The following is a 26,815-nucleotide window of genomic DNA, read 5'->3' as shown; positions in this document are numbered from 1 at the left end:
TGCCAGAGCTGAGAGAGCAGAGCCTGTCATCGCCCCGTGAGCCATAACAAAGCAAACAATCGCTCCGCAAACAACATTAGCGCCTCCTGAAACCTGAATCAGCAGATTCAATTTAGATCCACTGCCTCCGGCTCACATCTTCTGCCCACAGTTTTAGTGCGGTATTCAGTCGGCACCTGTTTTGATTTACACCCCGTCACCTTCATTTCACTGTTTGAAGCTATCCTTCTCTTTCACACCCTCGGTGTCCTCCTCTCAGCCTCTGCACAACTTTTATCAGCTCTGATTATTGGTTTCTGTGTTAGCCTTTGGTAAGTCTTTGTAATCCCCCCAGCCCAATGAAACCTCCTGATAGGACTGCTTATTGCCACCTGGGAATTACTTTTCTCTTTGCTTGTGTTTCCCCTGTGACAAATGAATCCAATTTCAGCCTGATTCTTGTTTGGTGAAACCAGAGTTTATTTGTTTGTCCCAAGAGGAGCAAGTGGAGTTGGAAACAAGATTATGCTGTAAATCTGGAGACCTGCTAATGCTACCTTTTTATGGATGTTCTTAAAGGAAGGAAAGGTCATGGGGTCACTAAAGTCTAAAGGGTTCATCCAGAGCACACTTCATGGCAGTCTGACTTGAAGTTGTGAGGTATCCTGTTATTGAGTTTCCATAAATATCTCAGAATAGTTTGAGACACGGGGGCTGGATTCCCCAGAAGAACATTTTGTACATTTTGAAGGGAAATGCATCCGGTGAACGTGGAGAGCAAAATGAAGATGATGCATATATGAAGAACTTTGTGAACATTTTTGTTTGTTGTTTGCTTGTTCTTTCAGTGGTTAAATGTAACTAAGTACATTTAGGATACTTCAATACTGCATTTACGTACAATTTTGAAGTACTTGTACTTCTCAGAGGGAAATATTGTACTTTTAACATCGCTAGATTTATTTGACACTTAGTTATTAGTTAAGCTGGAGGTCACAGTCTGATGAAACCAACAGAATCACATCATCTACAAAGAACAAATAATTAAAATTGTAATCAAATGTATATGATATAACATTTTATGGACTTCCTGCATGTGTTGTTAGTTTTCGCAATATAAATCGACCACCTTTGGTAAGTGGAATTGACATTTTGTGGGAAGAGATGTTGATTATCTACCGACACTTCTACAACATACACTACATTGTCTTTCGCAAATAAGAGAAATGTCTTTCTTTTTCCCTCTGCAGAGTACAACTGTTTTATTAAGTGATTCAGTCTTTTTTTAGGCTTTAAAGCCGAACTTTGCAGCAGTTCACAGGCCTATCACAGTGTAGCACAAGTAGAGAAAAGTCAGCAAACTGGCCCAGTTACACAATAATATACTGACTAGGTTGATGCTGGTCATATCTTATCAATCCAACTATTCAGTTTTAAGAGTAAGAATGTGACATTCATTTGTTCTTTTAAAAGTTAATTGGTCTCACTTAAAAACTGTCTGACAACCAGAAAATATAAAAATGCAATAGAAAGTGAGATTCTGGCAGATTTCAGTTGAACAATTTCCAGATTTGTTTTAAAACAAAGAATTTTGTTTGTGGTTTGTTTTCATTAAAACTTGTTCAAACCTTGGCTGAATTTGCAGCCACTTGTTGAGAAGATAACTTGTGCGTCACCTCAAGCAAGCTTGCTTCTGAATTCAATGTGTGTAATTATGATGCTGACAATATTAGACGAACCTCCGCACCAGATCGTCTCAACAACAAAGACCCTCCAAGATATTTCATTAGCGCTGTTGTGTTTCTAGCCTTCTCAGATGCTCATATGATCTCATGATTTTTCAGAATAAATTCAGATACTTATTTTCAAACAGCAAACATTTTAATTAGCAGCCTGGCTGAGAGCCTCAACACAGCACAAAGACATCTAATGCGCTGCATTAATAAGAAAACCTCATCTTGTGAAATGAGCTCCTTTCTTTGCCTTCAGCCTTTGATAAATTATGCACAAGTGTTCCATTACGACATCTGTATATAGCATTTCCCTGCTGTGCAGTGTTTTTAATTATTATAACCATTAGGAGGAACATGGACAAGAGGCTGGTGCTCTGCCGATGTCAGACAAATGGAAAAAAAGACTTATATTCTAATCATATACATTCACAATTAACTTTAGATTTTTTTCTGAAACATAAAGGATTCACTCTGTTTTGCTCTGCATATCTTCATAGTTTTTCATGATGTATGATAATTTATTTTAATATTTTTATGCAAATCTATGATTATTTAAAAATATGTCCACTGCAAACAGAATAGTGCCGGCTATGACTGCAGGATTTCTTCTTGAACTTGTGCAGCTTGATCATTTGTCATTCCTGTTATTAAAAATACAAGATCAGAACTAACATGCTGTTTAGCGATGCATTTTAAAAACACACTAGTTAAAGGAGAAAATATATGAACAAGGCTGATCCCAACGGAAAGTTTCATAACAGTGGAATCTTAGGTAACACATTTTTCTTTTTCCTTTTTTCTTTTCCGTACAAAAACAAAAATGTCATATAATGTAACGTTACACACTTTTGTTTCACTTGATATAGCATATCAATAGTTAAACAAATGAAAATACATCAATATTTATAGAATTTATAAGGCAATGTTTAACTTTAACAAGACAGAAACAAAGAAGTTAGTAGTGAAAAAACATGTATTAACTCAAGGTTTATATATCAGACATGTCATAACGTACGGCAATGTAAAGTATAGTGCCATGTAACCTGGCACACATTTGTCTTACTTGATTTTCTGCTCCTATACAGTGAATACATAACAGACTGTTATATAATCTGATCAAACAAGGTAATCTGATGTAATCTAAAATCATATAATGTACTCTAACATGAAGTAATTTAATCTAACATAATATATATCATCATCAAATGTAATCTATCATAATCAAACTTAACATAACACACATTTGTCTTGGTTTGCTATACTGTTATACATACAATTTTAATCTAAAGCAATCTAATGTAATCCAACATAGTCTAACATAACACACACAGATTTATTTAACAATCCTATACAGTTATACACATAACTGGTCTAATGTAAAATAACATAATAAAATATTCTCTATTCCTATAGTTATACAGGTTGATGGCATTTAAATCTAATCTAAAGTAATCTATTGTAATCTTACATAATCTAAAATTATCTAATGTAATCTCATTTAAATCCAACGTGATATTGTGTAACATAACACATGGTTTTACTTGACTCTACATTCCTATACACTTCCACAGTTAACATACCATAATCTCATGTGATCTAATGTAAACAAACTGATCTAATGTAATCTAATGTAATAAACATAATCTAATGTAAACGAACATAATCTAATGCAATCTAATGTAAACAAATGTAATCTAATGTAAACAAACGTAATCTAATGTGATCCTAATGTAAACAAATGTAATCTAATGTAATCTAATGTAGATGAACGTAATATAATGTAAACGAATGTAATCTAATGTAAACAAATGTTATCTAATGTAATCCAATGCAAATGAACGTAATCTAATGTAAACGAACGTAATCTAATGTAATCTAATGTAAATGAACATAATCTAATGTAAACGAACGTAATCTAATGTAATCTAATGTAAATGAACGTAATCTAATGTAAACGAACGTAATCTAATGTAAATGAATTTAATATAATGTAATCTAATGCAAATGAACGTAATCTAATGTAAACTAATGTAATCTAATGTAAAAAAAATGTAATCTAATGTAAATGAACGTAATCTAATGTAATCTAATGTAAACAAATGTAATCTAATGTAAACTAATGTAATCTAATGTAAAAAAAATGTAATCTAATGTAAACAAACGTAATCTAATGCAATCTAATGTAAACAAATGTAATCTAATGTAAAAGAACGTAATCTAATGTAATCTAATATAAACAAATGTAATCTAATGTAAACTAATGTAATCTAATATAAACAAATGTAATCTAATGTAAACGAACGTAATCTAATGTAAATTAATTTAATGTAATGTAATCTAATGCAAATGAACGTAATCTAATGTAAACTAATGTAATCTAATGTAAAAAAATGTAATCTAATGTAAACGAACGCAATCTAATGTAATCTAATGTAAACAAATGTAATCTAATGTAAACAAATGTAAGCAAATGTAATCTAATGTAAAAGAACGTAATCTAATGTAATATAATGTAAACAAATGTAATCTAATGTAATCTAACGTATAATAACACATATTTGTTTGACATGATTTGTCAGCCATTCTTTTGTGTGTGTAAGCGTTATATTATGTCACATAATCTAATTGAATCTTAGGTAAAATGATGTAATACAACCTCACATAACACACTGTTCTCTTCTTGATTATTGTAGACAAAACATAACAAAAGCATCAGTTTATTTACTTCCTTGATGATATTAGTAATATATGTGATGTGTCACATTCCTCTCATCAGATCTGTGGCTTTGGTTTCTGTGAATATGTTGATTGTGTGTAAAACCTCGTCAAACATCTTTGAGGTTTCTGAAAGCCAGTTTCACAGTTTTTAACCAACTCATCATCTCACAGCTGTGATTGTGAGAAAAGGAGCCGCTGTGCTGCAGCGTCCCATTGGACTCAAACGCAGCATAATGAGGCTGAAATGAAACGGTAACCAAAAAGGCTGAAATAGGCTTTTAATTGAAGTTATAACTATAAAGTTTAAAGAGCACATTTCCCCGTGATGGTTCAGGAGATTGAAACGGGAGCTTGAGATCAGTTCAGCAGCGTCTCCACAGGCCGGCTCTCTTCGAGCAAGCTGATGTTTTGTAGCTAGAGACTGTGATCGCGTCGAGCAGCAACGTTTCCAAATACATTTTCAGATTTCTTAGAGCAACATTTTTAGACGCATCACCTCACAACGACACCTGACGTGGATGTGTCCACCATGAAGAAGGATCCTCATTAACGATGCATTGGCATCGTTTTAGTGCTGAGTAACACGCAAACATTTGTGTCCTTGTACATGAATCGCTTGATTTTCAATTTTATCACATTTTCTCGATCTGCCGTGAGATCGTGTTGACATTTTGCACATATTACACAACCAGTAATAAGAACCCTTCATCATACCATAAATCAGCCTCATTTCAGCAACATTATCTAAATGTTTGACTGAAGTGGGCACAGACACGTTTTTAAAGTGGTCGGCTTACTTCCATCTATCGGAGAGTAAGAGCTGCCACTCTGTGTGGACAATATGAGATGGACCAGACATTATCCTGCGTGTTTGCCTGAGAACACCCTGATCCTATATATTGACTGGAGGGACTGCAAGCAGAAAGGCAACAAAGAGATGAAGCCTTTTTGCAAAAGGAACAAAAAAAATCCAAAGGAATAGTAAACACTCTGCTGGAGGACAGCAACACATTGATCTTGTGTTGTACATTTACCTGATGCTGTTTGAACGGGAGTCTAGGAAGCAAACAAACAGTTGTGTATAATGAGTTCTGTCCTCAGAAAAGTTTAGTCTAGCGGAGTCCATTTACTCTTTTTTCCGTCCAATAAAATCCAGCATCAGAGAGAACATTGTCCTGAAAGTAGCCTCACGTTCAGCTGAGATCACATTGACTTAAGGACGACGAGGTGATTAATTGCAGGTGGAGTCGCAGGTGCTCTTTGCTGTTACCACTGATAAGTAATGCACTATATGTCTCCTCACTGCTCCGTCTCGTGTCACACAGGATGCCCAGGTGATTCGGCGTTCCTCCGCCATGTTTGACATCTTCACACTGAAGCCTCACCGCTGGGTTCACGTCTTCTCCCGTCTCCGGGTTTCCTTTAATGCATGCTATCTGTCTTTCACCTCCGGAGGGCTTTGGCTACTTTCCTCTGCTGGCTAGAAAACCTAGAGCATTTCAATCGAACTGCAATCGAGTGAAAAGCGTTTGTGTATCTCAGAATGTCACAGTGCGGTGGTGAATGTATCTGAACCACTTCCTGTTTTGCTGTAGCCTGTCAGACAAGCGGCCGCAGCAGAAACAAAGTGCTGATTTAATGTTCGTCTGTATCGATTTACATTTTATGTTCCGGGGAATAGTCTCATCCCAAGACATAGTGTTTACAAGCTTAGCATCCACTTTTTTTTTGGTACGTCAGCATTATTGACCAGCAGCTTGATTGGATCAATACTTTTCTAAAATTATAATGCACAGGAGGACGTTTTAAATTGTCTGAACCAGGAACAGAAACGGGTTTATTACCTAGGAGGTAAACGGATGCAATACATTTGTCTTGGTATTTTGGTGCATGATAAAAAACAGAAATGAGAGACAATAAAAGATGGGGAAAAGAACAGCAACAATGAAGAAACAAAGTCAATTAGAAAAACCAACAATAAAGTTAGGATTTTTTTTTAAATAAAAATGGTGCCACATCTGATTTTAAGGAATATGCAAATGTTCAAACTATATAAAATATAGCTGTGCAGGTTTAAATGTGAAGCTTCTCAGTCATCCAGGTCCTGCTAATCTGCTAATCTTCAGGTCTAACTGACTAGTGGGGAGTTCAGGTATTGACCCTCTTGTAGGGTCGTTAATATGTGAGAGTACTAGTCCCACTAGTCAGTTAGACCTGAAGAGGCCTCTTGGATGAGAAGAGAAACATACTTAACCTAAAACCTCGACCCCTACAATAAAGATTTCTGAAGAAATCATTTTAATCTGCATCTGTGTTCATGGAAACACAAATTATTTTGTTGTTTTTTTTAAGCAAAAATAATGTACAATATATCTGGTTTTAAATGAAAGAGGCAATTCACAATTTTACAGTATATCAAGTATAGTTGTGCAGGTTTAAGAAACAATTACCTTTTCTTTGCCTGAACCTTCTACCAGATTTGATTCAGATGTTCTAACAACGTCATGAGTTACCCAGCAAACAGACAAACCAACCAACAAACAAGCAAACGGGTTCTTGGCCGAGGTGATGAGGCATTCAAGTGTTCAACAGAGCAACACAAAAAACAATCCAACCTAAAAACACAATTCATTCCATGTGTTGCTGAAGGTCTGTGCCTCACAGCCGCATAAAAGGAAAGACAAAACACATTTTGCATCATTTCCTTCCTGTTGACTTACTGCCTTCATGAGCCTCAATGAATACTCTAAATGAAAACCCTTCAAGAAGCCCATTAAAGTGTGGAGCCCACTGGTCGTGTCGGAGGACGGGGAGGGGATGGCATCGAGCTCATCATCAGACTGTGACATTCACGAGTGTTTATTCGAGTGTGTGTTCCTGCTTCTCTGCCTCCTCTCACTCTGCTCTTTCACTTCTTCTGTGCAGCACATTCAAAGAAAGATGGGCAGGAATGGAAAATATAATCAGGTGCCGTTCTGGGTTACTGCTGAAAAACTAATTACAGTGGAGTCGAAGATTAGTTGAAAATAAAATAATCACGATTCTCAGGGACGATTGGAAGCTTACGGGCTGTCTGATTTTTAATATGTACTCATAATTTAAAAAGTGGTCCTTTAGCAAAGCCGTGTTTTTCTACTTGAATAACACAAACATCATTTAGATTCCCCCGTCTGCTGCAGGAAGCACAAACAGGTAGAGAGGCCGAGGAAAGAAAGAAGGGAACTAGTGTGGTAGGAGATGAAGAAATAAAGATTAGAGGTGAATACATGCAAACGGGTTGAACTGTCTTTGCTCTTGTTCCTCAGCACATGAAGTCGGGCCCTCTGAAGGACCCGCTGCTGGACGATCAGGGCGACTTCAACAGGATGTCCGTGGCCATGAAGAAGATCGGCCTGGACGACACGGAGAAGCTGGACCTGTTCCGGGTGGTGGCCGGCGTGCTGCACCTCGGCAACATCGACTTTGAGGAGGCTGGAAGCACATCAGGTGAGGGACACGCTGGGAAACCACACGTCCTGCTGGGTATTTACATGAGATTTCAGACAGAAACACTGGTTATAGAAGTGTAACTAACATTACCATCATTATTATTACGTTTGAAGCATTCAGGGTCCTCATATCTCAGGAATGCTCGGACGAAATTTCTTTAAATTTGGCACCAACGTCCACCTCTAGATTGAAGGATGAACTGATTAGTAATTGGTGGTTAAAAGTTCACTGTGAGCTCACGAAACACAAACGTACACTCACCAGCCACTTTATTAGGTACACCTGTCCAACTGCTCGTTATTGCAAATTTCTAATCAGTCAATCACATGGCAGCAACTCAATGCATTATGGCATGTAGACATGGTCAACGACGATCTGCTGCAGTTCAAACCGAGCATCAGAATGGGGAAGAAAGGTGATTTAAGTGACATGGTTGTGGCATGGTTGTTGGTGCCAGACGGGCTGGTCTGAGTATTTCAGAAACTGCTGATCTACTGGGATTTTCACGTACAACCATCTCTAGGGTTTACAGAGAATGGTCCGAAAAAGAGAAAATATCCAGTGAGCGGCTGTTCTGTGGGCGCAAATGCCTTGTTGATGCCAGAGGTCAGAGGAGAATGGCCAGACTGGTTCGAGCTGATAGAAAGGCAACAGTAACTCAAATAACCACTCCAAGGTATGCAGAAGAGCATCTCTGAACACAACACGTGGAACCTTGAGGTGGATGGGCTACAGCAGCAGAAGACCACACCGGGTGCCACTAAGAACAGGAAACTGAGGCTACAATTCGCACAGGCTCACCAAAATTGGACAATAGAAGATTGGAAAAACGTTGCCTGGTCTGATGAGTCTGGATTTCTGCTGCGACATTCGGATGGTAGGGTCAGAATTTGGCGTCAACAACATGAAAGCATGGATCCATCCTGCCTTGTATCAACGGTTCAGGCTGGTGGTGGTGGTGTAATGGTGTGGGTGATATTTTCTTGGCACACTTTGGGCCAATTAGTACCAATTGAGCATCGTGTCAACGCCACAGCCTACCTGAGTATTGTTGCTGACCATGTCCATCCCTTTATGACCACAGTGTACCCATCTTCTGATGGCTACTTCCAGCAGGATAACGCGCCATGTCATAAAGCGTGAATCATCTCAGACTGGTTTCTTGAACATGACAATGAGTTCACTGTACTCAAATGGCTTCCACAGTCACCAGATCTCAATCCAATAGAGCACCTTTGGGATGTGGTGGAACGGGAGATTGCATCATGGATGTGCAGCCGACAAATCTGCAGCAACTGCGTGATGCTATCATGTCAATATGGACCAAACTCTGAGGAATGTTTCCAGTACCTTGTTGAATCTATGCCACGAAGGATTAAGGCAGTTCTGAAGGCAAAAGGGGGTCCAACCCGGTACTAGCAAGGTGTACCTAATAAAGTGGCCGGTGAGTGTAGATCCTTATTATGACAGTTTCACACAAATGAAGTGATTTATTTTCAGACATGGATGTAAACTGCAACATGACTGCTTTGCGGAGGCGTTCTAGTGTTTGTGTTCATAGCTCAAACAACAGCTGGGAACAACAATATGTTATTTGTTAAAGATTAGTAAGATTATATTATATGGAGAAACTGTAAACAATTATGCAGCATTTTTTTTGTCATACATAAAAATGCCAGAAATGGCGTTAGTAATATATTATATTACTCACAATATTCGAACTGTACTTTCTGACCAGGACACAGGACCTTAAAGGCATCATTAGAGCCTTCTGTTAGAGGCCATAAAGAGTTCCGAGGTGGAGACTCTACTAACTAACACACTCTGATGTGTTCGTGTTCATCATCCTCTTTCTGGAAGATGTTGGCCTTGTGATATTTGTTCATGTCCAGAAACCTGTCGATGAAAGGAGGGGTGTTTCTCCTCCTCTTCTCGTGGCCATGCATCTCGACTGCAGCCTTTTCTGTTGTCTAGCAGGTTTGTGTTCAACACACACAGCTGGACGTACACAGGAGAGAGCATTGTGAATATATGTCTGAAGAATGCTGCTCAAACCTAAATAACAACATGTCACACTCTTCTTCATCTGAAAAATGCTCCATTCAATAAGAATATCCAAACAGAATTTGATTTCACTCATCAAATTCAGAATATTGTCCTATTTGGAACAACAGTAGAATATGAGTATGCTAACGTAGTCCCACCTGATCCGGGGGAGAGTGAACTCTGAGAGCGATGCCACGACGAGGAGGAGAGTTTATCATCGGGTTTCAGCCGGCAGAGTTCTGTGATTGCCCCGTATCACAACGCATCCGTCTCTAAACGGCACCAGATTGGCTCCTAAAAGGCTGCTGCCATTTTCATCTCATCCCTCAAGACTCTGCTCTTTGATTGATCGCTGTAATATTCAACCTCCGTCGGCCTTCAGCTCAGTGCAGCCTCGTGATGAATGCTTTTAGAATGTTGAAAAATGTGGCGTCTGTGTCCCTCAACGGCCTTTGCTTTTCTTTTTTAATTAAAACCCAGAGGAATCATTATAGGCAACTTATGACTTACATCTCTTGGAATTACTTTCATTAATTACATAATTAGGGAGTCGCACAGTAATTATTCAAGCTATCTGTTCAAGTATTCCATTCTGCACATTTCAAGTGTGCGGTTGATGATCCATCCTCATCTCACGCGTCATTTTCCACAGCGGTTCAGACCGAAAGCCTCCAGGGAGGTTCAGTTTCCATGAAAATCAACTGTTGCTTTGAACTGGAGCAGAGAAGTTCCTCAGCGTTGGGTTCCTCCCCGTCGTTTTCGGCCTCCGCGGGGGAGAAGAGGATGCCGCAGCGGGGCGCCTATTAAATGGACTGGTTCTCACAGCGGGCGCCGATCATGAAGAGTGTTTTACAGCAAGTGAGAGGAGAGTGTTCAGTCGGAGTCTGAGGCAATCATCCAGTGTTTGAGGCAGGCTTGGCTGTGGTCTCTGGAGGCTGTGATTTTAAAGAATATTAATTTGTATTTGGCCAGAAGAGATTGTCTTCTACGCTTGGAAAAAAAGCCTCCAGAAATCCAATAAGTTTAAGAGAAGCCTGTGAAAAGTCCTATAATACAGAGCGGAGTCCTCCTATGAAAAGCTGCCTTTCCAGTAAATATTACAGCTCTGATGTCTGGACTCATCAGAAACACTGACCTGTGGCAGAGAATCAATCAGTGAAGAAGACGAGACGTGATCAGAAAGACAAGATGGAGAAGCAGACAGCGGTAGGAGCCTCCCATGTGTTTGTGAACACTTTGAAGCATCGCGTCTCGCCCTGATCACAATGACACACTAAACGTGTGAAGCTCAGGCTGCACGATATATATGCGCTGCATCCCAATCCATCGGCCAAACACCGAATGTGTCACGGCGGCTGTGACGAGGCCGTTTCAACGACTCGCAGCACGGAAATGCTGCCTTCTTCTCCTGATTCAAAGGATCCAGCGGATGGATCCTCCACCCTTCAGCATCAGCAGTGTGATGTGTGCATGCAGAATGTTCACAGGAAATCTCCCATGATTCTCATGTCCATGACGAATCCAGTATTAGTGATTAATGAGCTACAGTCGAGGTCTGCCTGCCGGTTTCATGATGAACTCAATATATAATCATATATAATAGATTTTTACTCTGTGTGGGAGGAGCCTCTCCCCAGTGGGAGGAGCCTCTCCCCAGCAGATCATGTCCTCGTAGACCGGCTACATCAGGTGGTCTTGGAGAGACCCGGGTTGAAGGTGACTTGTGGATCTGACTGTGAGCTTTACAGCAGCCCTCACCTCGACCTCACTGCTTCTTTAGTACTCTCTTCACCCTCTCTCTCTCTCTGAGGAGGAACGGGGCTCCTGGTCGACGGTCCAGAGTCCAAATCTGTAGCTCAAAGCAGCATCAAGGCTCTTTTATAACTATGAGACCATCCTGTCGTCTCCTTGCCATTTGGCTTCTTGTTGTTCTGGTTTCCCTGCTCTTTTTTTTAATTATTTTTAACGGAAAATGTCATTATCACAGACATATAATTTATATTATATTTTTTTGCCCCTCTAAAAGACTGCTGATTGTCTAAATGGTCAACATTATAAAAACAATCTTTAGAAGCATGACATTTCCTTGAAATACGTCTTTAAATACACATTTCTTTCCCCCCATTCATTTATAATGGATAACAGTGGGTTCCACTCTGGGCCAGTTTTTATGTTCATATCAGTAAATGGGGCTAATGGACGACTGGAGAATCAATTGAATGCTTTGCACACAAGATTAACAGTGGCCTCCTTCAATTATGGTTGCATTCAATTATATTTGCATTACATTATATTCTTATATATATATTATGTATTTAGATGATACCATTTGTTATTGATCTCTTAGGTTTATGGGACTTAATTTCAGCAGCGTGTGATGTGGTCTGTCTGAGAGGTTAGGAGCTCGTATTCATCAGGATTACAGGAGCCTTTAAGTACATTGATCTATGGGTGAAAATAATCCTGTACAAAATTTCATGTAACTATGAAGGGGAGAACTGTTATTAAGAAGCCAAATGTTTTTGTTTGTAAGTTGATTGTGGTGAATCTCCATTATCGGGCTACTCGTAAATGTCAGCATGAGAGACAATATAATAGTGAATCACGATCCTTTTGTTCAGGATAATTGTGACATGACATTTTCATATTGTCACATGACTAGAAGAACTTATTTCAAAGTAAACTGACGAGGATTGATCAAAGCTGTTCATGGTCCTCAACCTTTATTGATATAAACACCACAGATCTAATCCTAGTGTTTAGGAATATGCAGTTAATTGAGCTTATTAACAGTTAGTTCAGAAACAAAGCCTGATCAATAAACGCTGTATATCAGCAACCATGGCCACATTTTTAGTCTTTGATTGAATATATTTGTTTTTTGGGCAGTTGGACAAAACAGAATAACAAGATGTCACATTAAATAACCAACTTCCTCTTTAACTGTATTATCCTCCCAAACAGTATTTAGTTTGCAGCCAGACAAACACATAAATCACAGGAATACATCACTGACAGTGAACAAGACTATCTGTAGTCATAAACAATAATACAAAACCTATCCGGAGCCTGATATGTCTTCTTCCTCGCAGCCATCCAGCTCCATTGAAAGAAAACTCATCATTCTCACATACACACACTCACTGGAGCACCAGAAGTGTAATAAAATAGTCCCCAACAAATGCACCTTTTACTCCTGTTAGTTTGAAGAACAACACAAACGTGAATGAAACTACATGTTGGAGAGAAGTTTTTAAAGATGGACGTCTTCAGTAGAAACAGGTGGGCTTGGAGCTGAGAGCCACAGACAGGAAGTCAGAATCACAATCAGCCACTTTTGGCCAAGTATGTAAAGACTTAGAGGGGATTTGACTGGCATCTCTCATAATGTACTTAACATAAATAGTAGTAGAAGCTAGGATAACATGAATAAGAGGGTAAAATAAGAAATACAATGTCTATATACATGTTCTGTAAGTTGTAAACAAAAGCACATATTGCAAAGATAAATACTGAATGCGTGTACTTTACATAGACTGGATGATTTTTGTACGGTATTTACATGCAGCCATGAACAAACCAGCAGTTGGGCATTTAATTAGCTGTAAATCAATTATGTGACGTCAACTCTCAGCACCTTTAAGTCCCCTTCAGCTACTGCTGCACCTCTGAAGGCCAAACCACACACTGAGTTCTGGACCTGGACCTAGACCTGCTCAGCTCACATCTCGTGGGTGTCACTCTCACTGGCTCCATAGATAATGAGCGCTCTGTACTGTTGTTTCAGAAATGTGGGGGATCTAAAACTTCATTCATATTTCACACCCACTTGATCCTTTCAGGTACGTTGTGAGAGGTTTTAGGTCAGAGAGGCGACCTGATCAGGTCAGAGACACTTCATACCTCCGAACAGGGTCTGTTGCCTACTTGACCTTTCTGCTCATCGAATGTGGAAGCAGACTGTAGTGGGAACACAACGTCCACCCAGAAAGGAAGGAAACGACACGTTCTTGCTGTGAGACCGCTAACGATCCGATTACACCGGTTGAGGGATGGATATCTGGATATATATGAACGTGTTTGATTACAACACTTTGAATTAGATGCCCATACCATAATGATGCTTTTTCACTACTTTGTGGGAATGAAAATTAGTTGATTATTAATTAGTCGACCAACTGTGTTTCTATGACTGCAGCTCATTTCTCCACTGTACGTCAAATAGTTTATTAATAATGTAAACATTCTGTTTTTTCTCATTTCTCAGTGTTTTTTAAACGGAGAACGGGAATTGCACACATTAAAAAAAGGGGAATTTCTACATCAACCAATCACGTTGTGCCTCATGAACAAATTAAAATATACACCATAATTTATAACAACATGGAGGCTCCATAGTCTGAAGCCATGAGTGCAAACTTTATTCGGCCTTTCAACCTTGACAAAGGCATCACTGACCAGATCCACTCCTTTCACAATAAAAGCCCTAGACATTATTGTCTGTTAGCCAGAGGGAACTAAGATTCATTCATTCATTCATTTCACTGCATTGGTTGTCATGGCATTGACCACAAAGCCTTGTGAACATCTCATCCCCTATCAGAGTTTCCTGGCCCAGTAAAATAAAAATCCACCTATTTACATTGAAGGGATGTTGTATTGCCAGTCAGCAGCTGTGGCGTGGTGGGCTGATCTCTGCCCTCCTCTGTGTCTTCCAGGTGGCTGTGCCATCAGAAACCAGTCGAGTCAGGCTCTGGAGCACTGTGCAGAGCTGCTGGGTCTGGAGGAGGAGGACCTGAGAGTCAGCCTCACCTCTAGGGTCATGCTCACAACAGCAGGGGGCGCCAAAGGAACAGTCATCAAGTAAGACACACACACACACACACACACACACACACACACACACACACACACACACACACACACACACACACACACACAGTCACACTTTCATGATTCCTGGGGACATTACGTTGACTTTTCCTGGACACCTGGACAGTCTTCCATATTATATTATATATATTATATATGTAATAATATACTGTATTGGAGCGTACATTTTGTCCCCATAAGAGAGGTGAGTCCCTACAATGTAACTGTGTTGATGAGAATAATGTCCCCACAAGACAGGTAAACCACCACCCACACACACCGATGCTGAAACAGTCACTGTTATCTCTGTCCATGGAAAAGAAACCACCAGAATTGACGATGACGATTACTAATGATTTTATTGATGATCCAGGTGTTTATTGTTTTGATGTATCGGTAGTATCCTTCCCATCCTTCATATTTATTGTTGTTTGCTGGTCAGTGTCTCCCTTGTCATGATTTAAAATAAACCAAAGACATAAAAGTGCAATACGCATGAAGATGAACTAACCTTTACAACGTTTATATAAATCAGATCTTTTTGAATTATTCAACTGTTAAAATAGGTTACATGACTTTTATGAACCAAATTATGTGCTGAGGAAGACTGTGTGATACGATTGAAAGCTCCAGATCAGCCGATAGATGGACCCCTCGATGAGACGATCCATTTTTTCCCTGTAAAACTCAATCCCTCAAATTTACACACATACATTTACACATTGAATTATAAGCACGTATTAGCGAAGCAGCTCTGATGCACATGGATGCATAAAGCAGTAGGCATGAGTAATTTGACACACACACGCTGACAGAGCAGATGGTTGATGTATTGCTTGTCATGTAATCGCCGTCCAGAGAGACGACCAGTCACTCACAAAGGCTGACATCACAGCGTACAGTAAAGTGAAAGGAGGCGCAGTTGGCAGGCTCGCCTCCTCCTCTTACTGTCCACGAAGACGCTCGCAGACCAACACCAGTGTGAATCTGCATGTTTCTGTCATCATTAATTATTCAAATCAACATACAGATACACAAAATGAAAGTATTTCCAAAACGGTAAAAGACAACAGACAACGGTTCTGAAAAGTGAAACCAAATCTGAAATTCCTTAGACTTGCATTCTCTCTACTGACCATCAGGGGGCGACTCCTCTGGTTGTTAAAAGAAGGCTGATTACATGGAAGAGAAAATGAGCCTACTTCTCTTTTGATTTATTATCTCAGTAAACATGAGTTAATGTTCTCAATCTCTAGTTTCAAGTCTTCTTCAATCCAGCATGATGTGAGGATGCTTTAGGGGCGGGGCTTCCTTGTGATTGACAGGTCACTACCAATGCAGTTAGGTACTGACTTTAACACTCATCTGAATTCATTGACTTCTTCTTCGCATTTGACCTTACGCTCTCCCCCTCTCCACCAACTCACTGGGAACCAACTTGACCTTGTCTTCACAAGATCCTGTGGCATCTCGGCACTCTCTGTTACCCCGCTCACCGTGTCCGACCACCACTTTGTGACTTTCTCCCTCCCCATGGAGCCCACCACATCCCTCCCCTCTACGCCTCGAACTGTCACCTGCCGCCGCAACCTGAAATCCCTCAAACCTCCGCTCTCTCCTCAACTGTTATCTCCTCGCTACCATCCTCAGAACAGTTCTCCTTAATACCTACTGAGGAAGCCTCCTCCATCCTGATGTCCTCACTCGCCTCTTCTTTGGACACTCTCTGTCCCCCACGACCTGCGCGATCATCTCCCTCCCCTCCCTGGCTGTCCGAACCTCTGCGAACCAACAGATCATTGTTGCGAGCGTCAGAGAGAAAATGGAAGAAATCGTCTAACCGTGCCACCACCTGCTCCCTTGACCCGATTCCCTCCTCTCTTCTCCAGGACATCTCACACGACATCTTGCCATTCCTCACCACCCTGATCAACTCCTCCCTCACCTCAGGTGTCATTCCAGTGGCTTTTAAGACAGCTACCGTGAAGCCTCTCCTTAAAAAACATCCAAAGCTACAGACCTGTATCTCTTCTTTCATTCCTCTCTAAAACCTCTGCTCACTCCACTGAGACGGTCCTCCTCACAGTAACCGAGTCCCTGCGAGACGCCAGAGCCTCGTCCCACTCCTCCGTTCCTCGACCTATCTGCTGCATTCGACACAGTCAACCACCAAATCCTCCTCTCCACTCTGGCTGAACTTGGCATAACTGACTCTGCTCTCGCCTGGTTTACATCATACCTGACAAATCGCACCTTTCAGGTCACATGGAATGGCTCTATGTCCAATTCCTGTTCTTTGGACACGGGTGTCCCTCAAGGCTCAGTATTAGGACCACTTCTGTTCTCACTATACACCAGATCACTAGGTTCTGTTATCACATCGCATGGATTCTCCTACCATTGCTACGCAGATGACACCCAGCTGTTCCTCTTTTTTCCCCCAACCTCTGACACTCACATTGCAACTCGCATCTCGGACTGTCTGGCTGACATCTCTGTCTGGACAACTGCACATCACCTCAAGCTTAACCTGAATAAAACCGAACTCCTCTTCATCCCAGGGAAAGACTGCCCTCGCATGGACCTGTCGGTCACTGTCGAGGGCATCACAGTATTGCCGTCGTGAAATGCGAGGAACCTGGGTGTAATCCTCGATGACCAACTATCCTGCACCCCCAACATCACTGCTGTGGCCCGATCCTGCAGATTTGCCCTCTACAACATCCGCAGGATTCTGACCTTCCTCACAAAGGATGCAACGCAACTCCTGGTCCAAGCACTGGTCATCTCCCGCCTTGACTACTGCAACTCTCTCCTAGCTGGACTCCCGGCCTCTGTGATTAAACCATTGCAGCGTATCCAGAACGCTGCAGCACGTCTTATCTTCAATCTACCCAAATTCTCCCATGTGACCCCCCTCCTCCGTGGGGGGTCATATGGGACCCCCCACGGGGGAGGCTTCCTGTTGCAGCACACATCCAATTCAAGACGATGACACTGGCCTTCAGGGCCATCAATGGAACGGCACCCATCTACCTTCAAACACTGGTCAAACCTCATGCCCCGAAGCAAGCACTTTGCTCCTCTACTTCAGCTGGCCGGCTGGTACCACCATCGCTGAAATCAAACAAATGTCGCTCAGCAAAGTCCAGATTCTTCTCTGTTCTGGCGCCTCAGTGGTGGAACGAACTCCCGACTAATGTCAGGACAGCTGAGTCACCTGTTCAGACTTCACCTCTACTCTACATAGCATGACCCCCCCCCCCAAAAAAAAACATTACCTATAGCACTCTGATCGTAGCACTGTTGCTCTTGAAGTACTAGTTTACTCAGATGAGGACCTAACACTTGTTCTATTTTTAGCTCTTACTTTATCGGCAATGATTCGTTGTGGTTTCTTTGTTTCCTTCTTTTGACAAATGTACTTATTGTAAGTCGCTTTGGACAAAAGTGCCTGCTAAATGACCTAAATGTAAATGTAACACTTAGCTGTGAAGTTGACCTTGAAGTATGAAACAGCTTCACACTAGAAGCCAGAGGGAACCAGATCCAGTAAGGCTGCTGCGAGGCTTCAAACCTGGAGTCCACTAACAAAAGTGTGACATCATAACGCCTCTGACTAGGGCTGCTCGATTATGGCAAAAATCATAATCACGATTATTTTGATTGATATTGTAATCACGATTATTAAAGACGATTATTCATTGCTTTGAGAACAAGCATTTATTGAACTTTGAACTCTGGTATTTCTTTTAACACGATAAGTTTGAACTGAAAAACAAGAAAAATGCAAATAAATAAGAGAAAAATATATTATATAAAATGGAAAGGAAAGGAAAGGAATGGTCCTTTCCACTCCCTGCCCTAAATATGTGTGTATATATAGTGTGCTTCTTCTGTGCCATTTATGTATTTAACTTTCTCTATCACTTCAATAACTCTTTGACCGTCATTTGCTCTGCTCTGAACTCCTCTGTGTCTCCCGTTTGGGCAAACAACGACTCACGGCCTAACGTAAATCAGGCTTTCCGATTGGCTGTAAAAGCCGCTATGGGAGCCAATACGAGCGTCCGATGCATAAACGTGACTCTATACGTCACGAGCAAGATGGCGGATGAAAATACTGATCGATATACATAACAAAACGGAGAAATGCGCCTCGGAGACATCTAGTCACATCTTTACGCATTTGTTTTGTCAGAAATAAATCGCTCACATGGACAAGCAGGGTTCCGTTGTTTAGACCCGTTTCTCTAGTTTAAGAGGAAAAAAACGCATTTTTTTTAATGTCCGTAGAACACACCATAAACATTTTAGTCCCGTCCCGTCTCGTTTACGAAAACGAAGCAGACATCTCGTCATAGTTTTTATCATCAAGGATCTATTTTTAGCTCGTCATCGTCTCGTCTTAGTCATAGAAAAATGCTTTTGACGAACATATTTCGTCATAGTTTTTGTTAACGAAATTAACACTGGTGTGTGGACTTCAAATGATTAAATAAATTGGTCGTGTTCCCTTGAGGGGCAGACACGGTTGCGTGACATATCTTGCACAATATCTTTGTTTGTTCCGGGTCAGACGCCTCGAAACCGAAGTGTTTCCACACCACAGAAGTTGCTTTCCCTCTCTTCGCGACCAAAGGCTGCCTTTCTGCCATTTTCTACCGTCTTCTTCCCAAACACCTACTGGCAATACGCACCGGCGTGGCTGAAAGCGAAACTTTTCAGGCAGGGGCGGGGCGGAGCGGAGTGCACAGGTGGGGATGGAAGGGTTCGCTACATTTACCATACAAGACACGGCGTGCGGCAGATTGATCGTTTTTTTACGATTATCTTGTTTTCATGATCGAGGGAAGCCAAAATCGTAATCGTAATCGAAATTCAATTAATCGCCCAGCCCTACCTCTGACCACTTCTTATATCCAGTCTATGGACGTCATCACACATTTACAGTCTCACTCTTGTGCAGGCCTGTTACTAGTCTGAAGTGTTTTGAATACTAACTAGTTCAGCGTGACTCGAGGGAAAATATCCTGGAACTTCTTCCAGCACTCGTATTAATCAATCGCTCGCTCCCAGCATGCACTTTGATCATCAGCTGTCTCTCCGTCCTCGTCAGCTTCCACCTCTCCCTCTTCAGCTTGCTTTTACAAATAATCGTTAGCTATCGACCGTTTCGTTTTTGAAACAAGGTAACGGCTGAATGGATAGTTTCGTAAAGTTTTCCGCCGCCGTGCATGTCATACGAGATATTTCTGCTCCTTGTGCACAAATGCAGAGCATGCTAGTTTCCTTCCACGGATCATCAGTCATGTTTTCTTGTACAGTAGGAAACTGTCAGAGGAAGCGGAAGAGCGTTTAGTTGATTAATTAAAAGGCCCAGTTAAAATTAGTTTGGCCCATCTAGAATTAACGTCCTGGCGCCGTGCCGGTTAATAAAGCGGTGAGCCATCTGGACGCGGTGAAGTACCAGGATGCTGGAATGAGTTTGTTCTGAAAGTGCGTAGAGGTGACTGCATATTACTGCTGTTTACATTTCTGTCCTCTGCTGGTGCTACAACTGATGTTTGATTCTCAATGTTAGAAAAAGTTTTGTCTTCAGGAAGAACATTTAGAATCTGAGGCTCCAAAACCTTGATATAGACACGGATACTGATCTGAGTATTTGAAACCTCTGAGAAGATCTGTGGCTTTTATCTGGTCTAGATGAGGAATCGGGTACCGAGAGATTGAAAAGAAAACAACATATTCATTATGTGTTCTTTTCTCACAATATAAATAAATAAAAAATAATATTATGTCAAAATATATTTCAACCTCAGCTGACGGCTTCAAAAACAAAGTGAAATTAATCAGCACAATAACAGAAGCGTATATAAATAAAACTATAACATGGGTTACACATAATTTCACCCTACATAGGCACACATATTCAATCCGATATACATAGGAAATGATCAACACTATTCAAAAGCAACATAAATGTCTTGTTTTTAATGCATCACAGATAAAACACAGCTTATTTAGAGAAGATCATGAAATAAATAAATAATAATGGATGAATAAAAAACAATGCAACGTTGTGTGAATCTGTTCTTCCTGATGATTCCTGGATGTCTTAAAAAACAACCACAACAAAACACAAAGCTTTTTAAGATAACTTCATCAGTTTGTGACAATAATCATGATTATCCCCAAAATGGAAATTCACCAAGATCAACTTCTTTTTTTGTCACGATCCACAATACAATCATATGGTCCCATCCATTTCTATATCTCATTATATATATTATTTTCTAGTATAATTTCTTTTGTTTTTCTGCTGTTCTGTAACTTCAGTCCTTGCTGCCTGTAAGAGGTACAACCTTTTCCTGCTATGACTTACCTCAGGTTTGGGATCAGGTTTGCTTTGTTGGTGAAGCCTGGATTTGTTCACCCTTTGGGAGGATTTGGTCGACTAGTTGGTTCAGAGGAAGCGTGGGGTCGGATACTTTGGTTTGCTTGATGTGGTGATTCCAGGTTTGAGTATTTGGTAGCTGGAATTTTATGAACTTAGTTGTTTCTGGCAGCAGGCGTGGTCGAGCTTTCGTGCTCATTTTGAGCCAAACATCTTGATGTGAGCTGTACTTTCCTTTCACATTTTTGGAACAAATCAATTCGTTGACAGCGATAGCTCTTCAACAGCCTGTAGGAAAATTAACCACCAAAGCAACCTAACTGACCTTCCACATCTGTGTGCTAGTCGTGAGTTGGAAGAATAAATTCGCAAGTGGACCAATATTTAGTGGCCACGTATTCGGACATTGTATTTGTTGGAGAAACCTATGATGTCACGTTACACCAGCAAACATACAAAATAGGAAATTGACTCGGAGCTTTGACTTTACCGAGTTCTAATGTAACTGGTGACTCTCAGCTGAGTGTGTTCGTGGTTGCTCGTGGCGACGGCAGATGTTGAAAACACCAACAGAACATGTAGGTGTCCTCGTAAAAGCCTTCCGTCTATTTGAATACATCTGTGTTTGTTATCTACGCCAACCTTTCATTATGAGCAATGATGGATGCATCCAGCTGGAAGTCAACAGTTAACACGGTCACTCGTTAAACTGAAACACCTGTTGCTCTGAAACAGTCGTGATCCTGTAGATTCGCTGTTGGAATATAGATTCCCACGACGGCGTTTTCAAGCCGTTAACAAGATGTTTGAATCTTGCCGACTCGTCTGGATGGCTGAGACAAAACCACACTGTTGACAACATGATGCATATTTATGATGATGTCGGCTGTAAAAGGGTTTCTACTGAATCAAACGTCCCATGTGGAAATGAGAACAAACCAGTTGAATGTTAAACATTAGGATTCCTGTTTACAAGCTCTCTCGCTGAAGGTGACCTTTATAGTTTGCTGCAACTAGAAATGGTTCACAAATGATGCTGATGGAAAACATCCTCCTCTAATATTATTCAATGACTGTATTTAGAGAGGGGAGGTGAATGAAAGCACAATTTCTCCTGATGAGAGGAACTGTGAGGATGGAAATGTGGCTGTTTGTGTGTAAAGATATTTGTCTGTATGTTTTAGTTAAATAGGACACGTCCGCTGTCCAGGAGGGATTAAAACAGCTGGTTTGGCTGCAGAGCTTGTGTACAAACATTATCCTCGTCTGTGTGACGCCTAATTTAAATGTGCTGCCTTAAATTAAATAGGAAAATTGGTATGACAGACCACATATGGTGTGTGTTTTGTTTACCTGGATTCATTTGTTTATTGCTCAATGTCCTTAACGACGCATCATCTTGTGAACGAAGGTGGCAATGATTCCTTTTGTGTCTTTTATTGGTTAATTGGAAAATGAAGGATTTATTGTGGAAAAATATCTGTTATTTACAAGATGTGTTTCCCTTCTGGTTTTTAATTGTATTTATTTGTAAACCGAACTGATCAGTGGGCCGGTCAAGCATGTTATGCGGGCCGGCGTTGGCCCCCATTGGAAGGCCTGCCCTCGACATTTTAAGACCTTTTCTTTCAAATGAAAAAAAAAAATACTGACTGAGCAACCATGTGGAACCGCTCAGCTCTGTTCCTTCCAGCAAATATGTTTGCCTTCTTGAAGGATTCAACAGTTACAAGGATATTTTACTGCAAAACCAGTACGGATTTGTTCGGACCCCCTCAGCTATTGGAGAATCTTCTAAATCGAAACAAATCCGCCTGGACCTTTAGTCATGGATTTCTCAACACAACACTGTTAGACTACTGATATTTCAGAGTCATGGTCAAGGATCAACGAGTCAGGCAGAGTAAGGCTGACCTGAATACCTTGGGGCTTTGATGCTTGCCATGGTGATCTTGCACATTTAGTTGCTCTTTGTTTGTTTAATAAGAGGCTATGCATTCCCTCTCATTATTAATGATGCATGAATATGATTTACTATGAGTTATTATAGATGGATAGCTGCTAGTTGAGTCTAAAGGTTGCATGTGTCACTGCTGGATGGTTCCCGCTACACCAGCAGGGGAGATTGATAGACCGTTCCAACGACGCCAGGTCTTTCATTTTATACGTTGGCACATAAACAAAAGTCTGCTTATTCATTCATATCTTTATAGACCTGATAATGCACGGGCTCAAAGGGCCTCTGTGCACAGCATTAATCCTGTCGGTCAACAGTTAGCGAGAGCCGTCGGTCAAATCACCATCCCTAATTCCTACTGATGTTGTTCAGTGTCTTAATGTAATTGAGGGATCAGGAAGAGAATCCGAACAACGACTTTTGTGAAAGGATTAAGTTGGTGGACGCCAGCGTGACTCGCCTTCAAAGAAAGACGACCACAAAGTCAAGGGCAGTAAATTGAGTGTCTGCAACCAGACGGGCAGCTTGGACCACTCACAAGATGAATGTGAACCCGTGAAGCGTTGCAGATGAAGGGGAGTTGGGCTGAGCGTTACACCATGTCTTACTGCTCTGGGCTCAACACCAAGGGAGAGTTTCAGGTATTAAACGGTGCAGCTAATAGCTTCATCCCCCGAGTGATGAAGATGATGGAGAGACACAACCACGTACCACCAGGCAGTGATGAGAATATAATACCCACAACAGAGTAATAGCTTATACTATTCTATAAAGTATAAGTTATAAGTACTTGTACGTGAGTTTTTTTTCTACATCTCAGAGGTAAATGCTGTACTTTTGTCAGCTCCGGATGTACTGTAGAGAAGAAGAGACCACCGCAAACTAACCAGACCGGTGGCTAGCAGCTAACTGTGTTAACACCGGCAACAGTGCTGACACTGCTAACAGTTGTAGCCAGAGGGTGAATACACACCCCTGCAACCGTGAGTCGGGATGGCGTTATCAGTGGTAACACTGTCCAGTGTGAAGGAGATGAGCTGCCCAGCAACACACAAGTGAAGTACTCTGTTGGTGACAGCATCACTTTAAGGGTACTGGTATAAGTACTGGTGATATTTCACCCAGCACTCTTCACTAATTTCACCTGTAAATATTTGATATAAATACGTCTTCTTTGCCTGGTTGGTTGGTTGACATAGTCAGATGCCACAGACAAACAGTGGGATATAGAAATGTAAAGACGGATGAGCCAAGTCTCGGTCTACATTCAGCCTGAACCGCGACGCTTTAAAGCCTGTGCTTGTTTTGCTGGCAGCTCAGCCTCAGCAGACGCCATCTGAATGCCAAGCCACTCGCCTCACTTTCAAAACCCTCCCACGCTAATGTTTGCTTCTCCTCTTTCATCTGTGGAGAGAGAGGAGAATTAAAAGCTGCTTCCTGTCTTTGTCCATCTCTCCGAGTGTCAGCTGACGGCGTCCGGTCTGTCAGTTACGCTCTCTCTATATAAGCAGACATGTGTCTGACAGATCCCTGCACCCCTCTGTGACTGCATTTATTCCTTCTTCTCCAACATTAAATGCTCGACATCTGTACGTCACCATCACAATCATTTGCTATGATTGGGCAAAACAAACAAAAGCATCACTGGGAGGACTGTCAGCCTGTTGCAGCTTCTGCTCTGCAAGTAGAAGCCAAAATAAATCCTCCATCACCTCTGGATGTTGGGTTGCTGATAGATGGAGCTTGAGTGCGTTTGTGCCACAACAGTTGGGAAGCTCATGCTGAAATTCTCCACCCAGCGTTTAATGTCGAGATCCAGCAGGTCGGATGTGGAAGATCTGCTTTCGGTGCCGAGGAGGTCACTGTTCTTCCAGAGCAAACAGAGCTTTGAGGCTTTCAGCTGGTGGCAGATGGTGCAAGAAATGAAAAGCTGATCGGGGAAACATCACTTCCAACTTGTTTATTCTCTCTACCAAAGCCAAAAAGAAAAACCTTTTTGAGTGAGGAAGCAAAAGAGCGTCTTTGCACAAGGAGGCGGCAGACTTTCTGTCTATGGCAGATGGTTGAAGGGATGGAGGAAAGAATGTCTTCCAACATTCTCATCCCCTTCAGGGAGGAGGGGGACTGAAGGGAAGCTGCACAATCAAACTCAGAGTTTTATCGTGGAGCCTTAATTTTCAAACACAATGCTGGATGTGTTTTAAGGCAAATGGGTCACTTTTCCAGCTGACGATGGAAAGAACATGTTCTTATGTGAATTTTATAGATCGACTAATGCAGTAACCGTCTGCATAGGCTCAAAATGTAATATCGTGTGTGTTGATATAGCCTGCAGGAGATCAGTAGGATGCATGATTCAGCAACAACACTCAAACTTAGAACAGATTTTTTGCAACCACCATGTTTTTTTCCCCAGATTGAAGTGTAGACGGGTGACAGAGGCTGGCGAGTTCATCCAATAAGCTGTAATAACTGTCCACGCTGACATCTGAATGAAGGACAGAGCTGTCAGTGACTGTTGGACGGGCTTCTTCTTTGAAATGATGTCCATCTAAAAACATTCATTTCATCCTCTCTAAACCACACAGAGGAGCTGGCAATCTTCTGATTCCAAGACGACTCGGGCTTGCTGTGAGCCACAGTCGCCCTGTTCTAGGTTTCATACGGTTTCAATTGGTTTCATACGTTTCAAACAGTTTCATACGGTTTCAATTGGTTCCAAGCAAAGTTGAGTTGTACGGGAATGTAATTTTATAAGAGACAGTGTTGGAATACTAGAATGTCCCTGATGTCCACTGTCTGCTACTCAGAGTTACAGCTAGTTGGCCGATATGAATGGTTCTGAGCTGTGTGATGCGACAGCAGTACTCTGGATCTCTTTGCTGTGGATGAACTTTCACCACTGAGACCCGTGTTTAGAGCTGCAGATGTTAACGTGCTCCTGAAGTGCATTCAACGTCGAGTTATATCACAAAGCAAGCTGTGACAACGTTGAAATCCTATAAATTCACACATTATTGGTTTGATTTGGTAAAAGGGGCTTAAATGAGACAAGTAGGTGAATTGAAGAGAGACGGGTGGTTGGACCACCGCCAGCTGGCTGCATCACCATCATGGTTATTTATGTGTCTGCTTATGTAAGAGTGCAGACGGCTCTGTGTGGGGCTGAGAGAGAGACAAGTGGAAAAAAAAGTGAGTAAAAAGGGTTGGAATTACTTAACCAGCCAAAATCACAACAATTTATACAACATCTTCTGTCCTCAGAGGAAAAAGAGAAGAGATGAAGAGAAAGAAAGTGTTCTTGTGTGAGAGTGAAAGTAGAGAAAGATGGCGTGAGATGGAGGCAAGAAAGTCCAGTTGAGACAACACAAGGAAGTGAAAGAGACTGAGCATTTTAACAGGAAGCATCTAACGGGAGTCATTTCAACGACGAGGTGTTAGACTGAGTGGGAGGGCAGAGAGAAAATGGGAGATGCCAATCCCCGGCGACGATGAGGTCAGCATTTAACAGCATCAACCGTTAACGGCAGCCAGACGTACCATTAATCATTTTCCTCAACATTCAACCCCTCCAAGTGATTGTATCTGCACAGCTTTAACCATGTTTACTATGTTGTTGGATTT

General features: G+C 41.4%; 1 protein-coding gene across 6 annotated transcripts in view; it reads left to right on the top strand.

Moving 5' to 3' along the window:
- myo6a (myosin VIa) overlaps positions 1 to 26,815 on the top strand; it is a 137,126-nt gene that overhangs the window by 46,150 nt on the left and 64,161 nt on the right. For all 6 annotated transcript variants that reach the window (XM_084029910.1, XM_084029909.1, XM_084029908.1 and 3 more), the window contains exons 11-12: positions 7,736 to 7,916; positions 14,684 to 14,828. In XM_084029910.1, the coding sequence (XP_083886036.1) occupies positions 7,736 to 7,916; positions 14,684 to 14,828 (326 nt within the window). The remainder of the gene's footprint in view (positions 1 to 7,735; positions 7,917 to 14,683; positions 14,829 to 26,815) is intronic.

Source organism: Eutrigla gurnardus (assembly GCF_963514095.1).
Source record: "Eutrigla gurnardus genome assembly, chromosome: 16".
Taxonomy (NCBI): domain Eukaryota; kingdom Metazoa; phylum Chordata; class Actinopteri; order Perciformes; family Triglidae; genus Eutrigla; species Eutrigla gurnardus.
This window is presented reverse-complemented; position numbering and strand designations above follow the sequence as displayed.